General features: G+C 42.5%; 1 protein-coding gene across 1 annotated transcript in view; it reads right to left on the reverse strand.

Moving 5' to 3' along the window:
* The window catches only part of SLC9A2 (solute carrier family 9 member A2), an 87,573-nt gene that overhangs the window by 3,949 nt on the left and 71,460 nt on the right, over positions 1 to 12,164 (reverse strand). Inside the window, exons 8-9 of the mRNA XM_060117718.1 lie at positions 5,911 to 6,072; positions 1,324 to 1,420 (exon numbers count right to left, since the gene is read on the reverse strand). Of these exons, the coding sequence (XP_059973701.1) occupies positions 1,324 to 1,420; positions 5,911 to 6,072 (259 nt within the window). The remainder of the gene's footprint in view (positions 1 to 1,323; positions 1,421 to 5,910; positions 6,073 to 12,164) is intronic.

Genomic DNA, 12,164 nt, shown 5'->3' on the forward strand with positions numbered 1-12,164 from the left:
GAAGTACTAAAACTACGTGGCATGTAGGAGCTCTAAGTGCTATCCCATTCAAAGACAGGTCTGGGAACAACATAGAGGGTGTTGGGGAAACCTTAAAAATTGGAGAATATGGATGGACTGACAGGAAGAAGTGGGACGTTCCAAGTGGAGACACAGGGGAGAGCAACACAGTCCAAGGAATGAATTCAGACCTGTCCTCCGTGGGTGTCTGGGTGGCGGAGGGAGAGGTAGAAAGGGGAACTTGAAAATAGATTCCCAAAGGCTGAAAGAATAGTTCGTTTAGCCTGAAAGCCACGACTGCTTTGTCTCATTTTAAATAGGAGGATGCTGCGTTAAATGGGGCTTGAGGAAAAGAATGGAGCAGCCGTAATGTCGGATGGAATGGGATGGTCTGTGGGGAGGCCAGCTAAGAAGCCACAGAAATGACCCTGATGTGAGCGACTGGGACCCCTGACAACTGCTGTGTCCCTGTGCCAGTTCACCTCACTGTGCCTCAGTTTCTTCATCTGTAAAATGGAGACAATAATAACACCACTTGTTAGAGGATTAAAAGAGGTAATACACGCGATGCAGAGAAATGGGGCTTGGCAAACTGTATGCACTGTTAACTATTATTAGCAAACTATGAGAACAAGGTGTTAAAAATGGAAATGGTTTGAAGGAAGTGACTCAGAAGATACAGGAAAGGAAGAAACGATCGCACTTCATGAACAACAAAGAAGGTTAAATACTTTTTTTTTTTTTTTTTTTTTTTTTTGCCGTACGCAGGCCTCTCACTGTTGCGGCTCTCCCGTTGCGGAGCACAGGCTCCGGACACGCAGGCACAGCGGCCATGGCTCACGGGCCCAGCCACTCTGTGGCACGTGGGATCTTCCCGGACCGGGGCACGAACCCATGTCTCCTGCATCGGCAGGTGGACTCTCAACCACTGCACCACCAGGGAAGCCCTAAATACATTTTTAAAAGGCTTCTAAGCAATAAAGCTATTTCATTAAAAAAAATTTTAAAGAGCAATCAATTGCTTTCTTCACCATTAGATAACACACTTTTTTTTTTTTTTTTTTTATCTCCAATCCTTTGGTAGCAGAACTCCCAGCTCCCTGGGTCTCCAGCCCAGAGCCTTGACCAAGATGTCTGGGAGGACGGTAGTGCCCTAAAAGGACAGACCCTGGGGTGGGTCTGAGGGAAGAAAGTGTCTGGTGTGGGGCCTGCTGAGGGTGCATGACGGTAGGACAATGGCCACTGTAACTGGACAGCATCTAATCTGAAGGCATATTTTTAGCCAAAGGCAAATACATATTTTGCTAAATAAATTATTCTTACTCGCTGACGGATCTGATAGAGATTTCTTGATAATATTTCTCGAATTTCATCCATTTCACCAGGTGTGAGCTTCCTTATTTTTTCTTCACGACAGTCACTGTGAAAGTTTAGAAAAAAATATTTTACTATCCAACATGTATCAAATTCATCAATTTTCTTTCTTAGAGATATATCATCATTTAAGAAGAAGAATCTTGGGACTTCCCTGGTGGCACAGTGGTTAAGAATCTGCCTGCCAATGCAGGGGACACAGGTTTGAGCCCTGGTCCAGGAAGATCCCACGTGCCGCAGAGAAACTAAGCCCATTGGCCACAACTACTGAGCCTGAGTTCTAGAGCTCACAAGCCACAACTACTGAGCCCATGCGCGTAGAGCCCGTGCTGTGCAACAAGAGAAGCCACCACAATGAGAAGCCCGCGCACCACAACAAAGAGTAGCACCAGCTCGCTGCAACTAGAGAAAGCTCACGCGCAGCAACGAAGACCCAACGCAGCCAAAAATAAAATATTAATTAATTAATTTTTTTAAAAAAAGAAGAAGAATCTTAAAGAATAACACTTAGGAATTATTCAATATTTTTAAGTAATTCAAAAATCTAAAACATTGATTTCAGTGTCAAAATCATTCATACAATTTTAATCATGCACAAGTTTTTTCAGGGTCTATTCATGCAATTATTTAAGGAGGAAAGACCAGAGTAGCTTGCAATTCTATCACTTTATTATTTCTAATACTCCATAAATTAATATAGGATTTTTTTTCCAACAAAAACTTTAGCTGCATTTTGCTATAAGGGCCTATTCTTTTAAATACCTCATTAGAAACATTTACAGAGACACCATTTATAATATGTATGTACATACAATTGATCCTCATTATTCAGGGATTCCGTATTTGCAAGCTCAACTACTTGCTAAAATTTATAAACACATTATCAGTACTCATCGCACTGTCCCAGTCATTCACAGACATGTGCAAAGTGAAGAAAAACTTGAGTCGTTGGGCATGCACGTTCCCAAATGAGGCCAAACTCATCTGCCCCCTTGTCTCAGCTCCTCGTCTCAGCTCCCATGCTGTAAAAAAAAATGTCCTTTTCACAGCCTATTTAGTGCCATGTTTTTCACATTTTTGTGCTTTTTACTGGTGATCTTGCTGTTCTAAATGGTCCCCAAGTATAGCTCTGAAGTGCTGTCTAGTGTTCCTAAGTGCAAGAAGTTCCTAAGTTTTAACTCTGCTTTTTCTGAAGGATATTTTAGCAGGATATGGAGCTCTAGGTTCAGTTAGATTTTTTCAGAATTTTTGAAGCTACCAATGGTGTCCACTGGTTTTGCTGAAAAATCAGTTGCCAGGTTGTTTTTCTCTTTTGAAGAAAATAAGTCTCTTTTTCCCTCTGAGTATGTTTAAGATTTTCTCTTTGTATTTTTGACTTTTAGCAGTTTTACTAGCAGGTATCTCATTTGGTTCTCTCCCTATCTAATCTTCTTGGGGTTGTCACAGTTCATATCCTTTATCTATTTGGGGAAATTCTCAGTCATTATCTCTTAAAATATTGCTTCTACCAATTTCTCTCTCATCTCCTTCTGGAACTTTTCACTATATATATATGAAATTATCCCATATATTTCTCACTTTCTTTTTCATCTTTTTTTCACTCTGTTCTTCATTCTGGTTATTTCCTTCTGTCCTATCTTCCAGTTAATCACTTCTCTCTTCAGCTGTGTCTAATCTGTTTATATACCTGTTTTTATACCTCTCAAATGAGATCCTAAATGTAGTTACTTTATTTTTAGCTCAAATATTCCACTTAGATATTTTTTGTTTATATAATCTCCATGAGGATGCCAAAAGTGTCAATGCCATTTTCTTTCCTTAAACATGTTATTATTTCTATTTTAAAGTCACTGTCTGGGGCTTCCCTGGTGGCGCAGTGGTTGAGCGTCCACCTGCCGATTCAGGGGACGCGGGTTCGTGCCCCGGTCCGGGAGGATCCCGCATGCCGTGGAGCGGCTGGGCCCGTGAGCCATGGCCGCTGAGCCTGCGCGTCCGGAGCCTGTGCTCCACAACGGGAGAGGCCACAACAGTGAAAGGCCCGCATACCGCAAAAAATAAAATAAATAAATAAAATAAAGTCACGGTCTGATAAATCAATTATCTGAATCCCCTTTGTGCCTATTATTACTCTATGTTTTGTTGATCTTTTTCCCAATGTTTTCAGTCACATTTCCTTGTCTACTCATATGCTTGGTTATTTTGGATTGAGTGCTAGACATTATATTTAAAAAAAAATCATGGAGATAGTTTAACGCTCTTAACAATATTATTTCCTCCAGAGAAGATTTAAATTTACTTCTCTTGAGCAGCTGAGATAGAGGCAATCTCAGTCTCTGATGATTTAAACAATCATGAACTGAGATAATTCTAGGCTGGACTTCTTTCCTTTGAGGATTAAGGTGTAGCATTTTGAAGGAAAAACCTATAGCTGAGTACATACAAATGCTCCTCCTTCTTCATAGGTTCTGAATTCCCATTTTATTCTCTAAGACCAATTAGTCTGTCAGAACCTCTGTTTTAGCTTTTTAGAGTCTCAGATACATTCTCTGTATTCCAGAGAGAAAATGGCAACAAATACCAGTTCTATCCTCTTGAACTTCCCTCTTTTTTGACTCTTGGCCAAGAAATTCCTCACTGTAAGAGTACTCTCCAGCTTTCAAGCAGATATTTAAAATATATTTTGGGCAAAACATATTTTGTCCTTTTTCCTCTAGTTTTCTCAGAAGGTAGTTGGTCTGGCCCTCAGTTCATTATTGCCAGAAATATGACTCCCTATTGCCTCCCTTTTTTGCTTCTACCTTCCTCTAAAGAAAACATTTCAGGAGAGGAGGAATGGTCAATATGGCAATCATTTACCCAACTATGTAGCTATCCATTAATTTTGTTACCTACTTTCCCTAACCCTAAACGTTTGCCTTTACTAGCTTCTACCACTGGCTTCAAAATGAACTGTGAACAGAGGTAAAAGTGAGATTTCCTTCTTCTTTGACCACAAAGGCAATGGCTCCCTTTTGAGAAGCTGGATAGTTGAATTATTCCTTGCTGCAAGCACAAAAGGAACAGTGCATAAGAAAGATCATAAATTGTAAAGCTAGAGTAAACTTTAGGATCAAGTCTAGCCCCATTTTCTACTTGAAGAAACTCAACATCAGGGAAACAGATGGACCAGCTTAAGGTCACACAGTGAGTAATCTGCAGAGCTGGGACTATAAATCACTCTGCTCAAGCACCACTATTTCCAATTCAGTATAATGCCTTTATTTCTGAGCCATCCTGACCACTACCTTCTTTTTATTCTGGATTGTGTAAACTACCACAGTTTTTATAGGGGACTATAGTCCTAGTAAAAATAGTTTATATGGAGTGGTTGAGAGTCCGCCTGCCGATGCAGGGCACACAGGTTCGTGCCTCGGTCCGGGAGGATCCCACATGCCGCGGAGCAGCTGATCCCGTGAGCCCTGGCCGCTGAGCCTGCGCGTCCGGAGCCTGTGCTCCGCAACGGGAGAGGCCACAACAGTGAGAGGCCCGCGTACCACAAAAAAAAAAAAAAAAAAAAAAAAAAAAATAGTTTATATGGTTGGGTGTAATTTGGAGCTTCCTCTCTCATTTCAACCCTCCCATAGATAGCATTTTGATTTAGGTGACATTTAGCTTAAATGAGCTTCAGGCTCATCAGTGAAAGAAGAAATCAGTGGAACCTGTAATCTGTCATTTTTGTGTAGAGGAGGAATGATGCTTACATGATAAACTCGTTTGCTAATTTGCTAACAGTATTGACTGTTCTGCTATGGATTTGCTGTAAGAGTCTGCTGTAAGACTTTTAAGTCTCTTTACATTCTGGGTCTTCATTTCCTCATTTTTAAAATTAGGGAGACAGACTAGGTCAATGCATCTCAATCCTTGATGCATATTAGAAACTTCCATAAGCTTATTATATACTTATAAATAAACCTATACCTGGGCCTCAACCCCAGAGATCCTGATTTTATTGGTCTGTGGTGGGGGGCGGCCCAGGCATACATGTTATTTAAATGCTCCTACAGTATTTCTAATGTACAGCCTGGGTTGAGAACCACTGCACGAGATGATCACTGATGTTCTTTCCAAGCCTTAAACTATGACCCTGCAAATAATGCATGAGGCAATAGCTTTGTAATTACATGCATATTTATAACTGCAAATTATAACACACCTTAAAATATTCCATTTCAAAATGCCTGCTAAAGAGGCTTTACTTTCAGAGCACACTGAATTGCCCAAAGCAAATATCATAAAGGCATAATCAGCCTAAACATGACAAAGTACTTTCTGACTAGTCCACTCTGCAGTAACACAACATGGTGTGATGTAACGTGACGGGACATAACATAATGGACACATTTCCAGGCTTTCACATTTTAACCAGAATCTTGCTCTGCTGTGAGGTCTTAAGGAATCATGTTAGGAAATAAGTCAAATTTGTTGTTATTACTGGTTTCACAAAACTATAAAGACATACTTAGTAATACTAACTTTCATTTGCAAAACAGGACTTACTTCAGAGATGCAAAAGAAGGGACAGTACTTATCATTCCCGTTTCTGCCATCTCAATGGCATGTTTTATTTCAAGCTTTTTATATAAAGACACAATGCTTGACTTGGGTTGGTTCTCCCGAATCAAAAGCCTCCGCAGGTACTTGTCATCAAACTTCTTAAACCTAGAAATAAAGAAAAGCAAAGCTTCGATTAACTAACATGCCACGGATTAAGAAGAAAAACCTGGTTTTACCAATAAAATCATTTCCACTACTCCCAGGGAAGAAACTTAGTAGCAGTGTTTAGTTAGTCTGATCATTCTACTTATTTTTATATGTGCATACCTGAATATATATGTATATGTAGAGCACATATCAGTATATTTCTGTATATAGCCACAACATACATATATCTAATATTCACTAACTATAGATTAAAATGCAGATATTTCTACATTTCCTATGTCTCTGCTTCCCCCTTCAGCAAAATTATTCAAAAATGTTGTTAATACTCCCTTTCTCCAATCGCTCTCCTCTGATTCTCTCTTGAACATTCACAGGTCAGGCTTTTGCCTCTAACTGTCCATTGAAGCTACTCATACTGGGGTCATCAGTGACCCCCACGAAATAAATCCAGTGGTCAACTTCTAGTCCTCACCTTTCCTGACCTCTCCTGCTTAAAACAGTGTCTTCCAGGACACCACACTCCCCTGGGTTCCCTCCTACCACTTTCTCAGCCTCTTGCGTTGGTTCTTTTCCTTCTTTCTGTCCTCTTATGTAGGAGTGGGTCCAGTCCTGGTCCCCTTCTCCACCTCCGCTCACTCCCCTGTCTTGTCCAGCCTCGTGGATTTTAGTAGCATCTCTATACCCAAAATTCCCAAATTTGTGTCTGCAATTCCAACCTCTCCCCCAAACCCCAGAAATGAGTGTCCAGCTCCCTGCTCAACATCACCACTTGGACATCTCATAGGCATCTCAAACCTGGCGTGCTCAAAAGGATCTTCTCCCAAGTCCTCCCCATCTCAGCTAGTGACAACCAGGTAAAAAACCCTGCTGTCATCTTTGATTCTCCTGATTCTCCCCTATTCCATGTTATGGCCTGAACTGTGTCCCCTTAAAAATTCATATGTTACAGTCCTAGTCCCCAGGACCTCGGAATGTGACTGTATTTAGATTAAGTTAAAATGAGGTCATTAGTGGGCCCGAATCTAATATGACTGGTGTGTGTATTATAAGAGGAAATTCGAACACAGACACGTACAGGGGGAAGACCGTGTGAAGAAGCAGTAAAAAGAAAGACACCACAAGCCAAGCAAAGAGACCTGGAGCAGACCCTCCCCTCACAGCCTTAGAAGGAACCAAATCTACTGACACTTTGCTCTTGGACGTCTAGCCCACAGAACTATGAGAAAATAAATTTCTACTTAAACCACCACTGTGTGGTACTTTGTTATAAGCAGCTCTAGCAAATACTCCACATCCATTCTATCAACAATTTCTGTTGGTTCCACCATTAAAATACACACAAAAATCGAACCATTTCTCACCATTTCTCCTGCCATCACCCTGGTCCCAGCATTATCATCTCTCAATGGGTTCCTGCAACAGGGACCCAATTGGTCTCCCTGCTTCCGCCACTGTGTTCCTATGGTCTATTCTCGACACAAGCCAGAGTGATCCTGTTAATATTTAAGTCAAACCACGCAATTCCTGACTTGAGTAAAAGTACAATGACCTGGAGGCCCTGCACCATTTGGACCTGCCCCTCTCAGTGCTGTGCTGCTCTAACTCAGGTCCAGCCTCTCTGAAGTCGTTCCTGTCCTGGAAATGTGCCAGTTCTGCTACCACCTCCAGGCCCCTATACTTACTATTCCTTCTACTAGGAACACTGTTCCCCGCACACTTGCAGGGCTCGTTCACAGACCTTCTTTTTTTTTTTTTTTTTTGGCGGTACGCGGGCCTCTCACTGCTGTGGCCTCTCCCGTTGTGGAGCACAGGCTCCGGACGCACAGGCTCAGCGGCCGTGGCTCACGGGCCCAGCCGCTCCACGGCATGTGGGATCTTCCCGGGGACCGGGACCCGTGTCCCCTGCATCAGCAGGCGGACTCCTAACCACTGCGCCACCAGGGGAGCCCCACAGACCTTCTTTAAGTCTTTCCTTGAAAGTTGTTTTCTCAAAAGAGCCTTTCCTATCCATCCCATTAGAATTGCATTCCCAGAACTCCCTATTCTACTTCCCAGACATATTTTTCTCCATAGCAGTCATCACTTTCTAACAGGCTATATAATGTATTTATTTATTTTATTTTCTGTCTCCTAGCACTACAGTGATCCATATGGGCAGTTTTTTGTTTTGTTTGTTTGCTTTCCTGTCTCATCAGTGCCTAGAACAGTGCCAGGTGCACCGTAAGCACGTAGGCAGACTGGATCATCTGGTCCCAATTCCTCCCTGGATCCACACCCTGTCACATATCAAGCTGTTTGGCAATGTCCTTCCACCATGGCCGAGGTGCCCTGCTCTGTCCAGCTTCCTGCCACTGAGCTCAATCATGTCACCTGCTTTGGTCAATGGGCTATTAGCAGACACAACGATGAGAGCTATTAACGGGCTTGTTCATTGAAGCTCACTTCTTGTGCTGCCACATCGCCATGAGAAGGATGTGTACACAGAGTGACTCCTTAGCCCCAGGACAAAGGTGGATGTCGCATGAGGCAGAGTTAAGTCACCCCACCTACACCAGAAAAGGCCAGCCAGGATCAGCTGATGACTGGCCAACCCTCTGAAGCAGGAGCAAGACCAGGCCAGATCAGCCAAGCCCAGCCCAGATCAGCTGACTCTCAGCCTCCTGACTCAAGTACTTTAATAACAGTGACTGTTCCTTTGAGCAGCTGAGTATTGGGTTGGTTTGTTACGTAACTGTTATGCCAATATTCAAGTGAATCAGCATGCAGTAAGTGTTGAGAAAAAAATTAATGTATCAGAGTGATTCCCCATAAGCCCAAAGAGGTTTACAGGCACACCTGTGCTGTGAAAGGAAGCAATGTTAACCCACATTCCTGGTGCTAGCCCTTTGTTCCAAATACTGGAGGGCTAAGAATAATTACAGATTCATCCTGAAAGGGCTTTGCTATTGACTGGCCACTGCACAAAACACTGGGTCTACTTTTTTCTAAGTCTATTTTGAATTTCATGTGAAGCTCATTGAACCAGGACACCTGGCAACAACACAACATCTTTTTAAACTTTTATTATTATTATTATTATTATCATTAGTATTATTGTTTTAGCTTTTCACTAGAGATCCACAAAAGAATAAACATTAAAGACAATGACATCTGATCTATGTAGTATAGGAATTGTGCACTTTCTCTTCTTTTTTTAAAATTTATTTATTTTATTTATTTTTTTTTGGCTGCCTTGGGTCTTTGTTACTGTGCACGGGCTTTTCTCTAGCTGCGGCGAGCGGGGTCTACTCTTCACTGTGGTACGCGGGCTTCTCACTGTGATGGCTTCTCTTGTTGCGGAGCCCGGGCTCTAGGCGCACAGGCTTCAGTAGTTGTGGCTTGCGGGCTCTAGAGCGCGGGCTCAGCAGTTGTGGCGCACGGGCTTAGTTGCTCTGTGGCATGTGGGATCTTCCCGGACCAGGGCTTGAATCCATGTCCCCTGCCTTGGCAGGCAGATTCTTAACCAGTGCGCCACCAGGGAAGCCCAGTACACTTTCTTTCTTTGCTTCACTTCCATACCTTTCATGTGTGCCAAGCTACACATAGGTGGCTTCTTTCATTATCACTAGACAACTTTTGCCAAATGTGAGAAACTTCCCTACTGCATGACCCTTTCATTTCGTTCTCAAAGAATCAAATGACTCAAGAATTCTCTGGCAGAACCATTAAAAATCCACAATAAAAGGATTTCAGAGGAAAGATACCCAACACACCTAAAACAATCACTTGTTTTTTATGCCATTTTTAGTAACATCAAGTTATGTACAGACCAGAAATGAGATAGGAGAACTGATTTCAAAAATGGCCTGTGCCAGCGCTGAATCCCTCCATAGTAACTTCTCTTCTCTACTTGCAACTTACAGTGTGATTGACAATCCAGGAAATTATTTGAAATTTACCTGGAAAACTTCATGCATGGAAATATGGAAGGGTCTATAAAATTATTGAATAAAGTACGTACACTGCAGAGAAAAATGTTAGGCATGTAACAATATTACCTTTCAGACATTTACTATTGGGTTGGCCAAAAGGTTCATTCGGGTATTTCCATATGGAAAAACACAAACTTTTTGGCCAACCCAGTATTCATAGTCCAATTAGCCCGATGCCTGTAGGTGTCTGCCTGGAACAGACTTACATATAAAGTGTCTCTGCCGGGAACACAGGATGGAGCCGGACTTTCTCTGACATTCAGTCCTTCACCTGAGTCCCAGACCAAACCACACGATCACAGCATTCACCTCTTCCATCACCTACCACTGCCCCAGGGCCTGGGGACCTGATTCTTACACCACGTCTTGGTTTCCCCCTGTAGAGGCAGAAGGAGTGGGATAAATCCTTAGTCCAATCTTCCCTCAGGAAAAGAACAAACTGTTCTGGGTTACCACGCTCACTTACCACTTCAGGAAAGGACTGACAGGATGCGAGAGAAAGAAAAGCGGTTGGGTTGAAAGGGAGACGGAAGATGGATAAAAGCTTGTCTGCGAAAACAACGGAGAACAAGAGGCAGAAAAGCCTGTATCACAGGCTTGGCGGAGACAAGGAAGGTCCCAGGGACGTAAAACAGGGTAACGTTGAAAGTTACGAGGCAGACAGCTAGGGTTCTCTGCTCTACCTCCTGCCTCCCAAAAAGTGAATACTGCCCAAGATAAACGGCCTTTTGTTTCATACTTTTACAATGGAGATTTTAGTTTGCTTTATTTTATTACTATGTGCCCCCATCTGGCTAACTGGGTACTCTGTCCATACAAACAAAATATTTTTCCTTTAGTTATGAAGTCAGGCTAGATCCAAGGGGCCTTTCTACATTAGCAGACAATGTGGTCAGGCTTGTAAAGGTTGTGCCATCACTTATAGTCTCTGCAACTCATTATTTACCAATGTCACACACACACACACACCTGTTTGCTGTGTGACTGTTTTGTTGACTTTATTATATTGCAAAATTTTAAAGGCCCAAGTCGATGGCTTGCACTTTTCATGTACTCCAGTATCATGTCAGAACATGCAAGCAAACAATAAGCACTCAAAAGTGCACTTATGTTCAATTACATAAATTGGTAGGTTGGTCAACTTCAACAGTGGGGAAAATCTGTCAGCAAGTTAGAAAAGAAAAAACAAGAGGGTGATAAGGATCCACCAAGTACAGTTTGGAGCCTGTCCCTCTCTCTTCAGGGACCAGCTGAAATGCACGCCTTCCAAAGGCTTTCCCGGCCAGTGATGCACCGGTGAATGTTAACAAATTACTTTCTGAGAAAAAAAGAGGCCCTGATTTGTAGCATTTGTCAGTCACCTGGCACACTCTCACCATGGCTGATTCAAGTCACCAATGTAGATGGCACTGAACTTAGATCAGGGAGGAGATACACACAGTCAGCTCATACCAGCCCATGCGAGCTGGTCCTCCGGCGCCCCACTGGCCCTAACCCTGCTGTCAGAATCCATCCTTATAAGTCGGTTTTCCAGAATATATTAAAGTGTGCACCTAATTCTGCCTGGCCTGTCTACCTCTTGTATTTCAACTATGAGATCCTTGAAGAGAGGCAGTGAATCATAATTATCATACATATATACACATATGTAAATACAGAGAGAGAGAGATGCACATCTATGTAACTGCACATAATCTTCCAGAGAAGTGTAGCTTTACAAATATTTGTTATTTTGGCAAGTCTATGTATCTCCTCAGGTGCTCTGGAGTTCTGCATCTGACAAAGCCTCTCAACATGTATGGGAGAACAAATAGTAATGGAGTCCCCAGTTCTTAACCAAACAGACTGAATTCCTTGGCCGCCCATATAATTAGTCCAGGTCATACAAGGCCAGGCCAGGCGATTCGACTGGAAGAATGGTGTGGAATTTCTGATAACTTTGGTTAGGAGGAAGCTAGTACATATTCTCTGTCTCTTCATTGACTTTATTCCTGGAATGTGTACACGATGGCTAATGCTGCAGCAGCCATTTTGGTCTAAGAGGCAACCTTGAAAATGGAGGTTCTTGGTGGAATCAACTAGATGGAAGGGTTCTGGAACCCTGAGGAACCTGTGGAG

This window comes from Mesoplodon densirostris, chromosome 14 (genome assembly GCF_025265405.1).
Source record: "Mesoplodon densirostris isolate mMesDen1 chromosome 14, mMesDen1 primary haplotype, whole genome shotgun sequence".
Taxonomy (NCBI): Eukaryota; Metazoa; Chordata; class Mammalia; order Artiodactyla; family Ziphiidae; genus Mesoplodon; species Mesoplodon densirostris.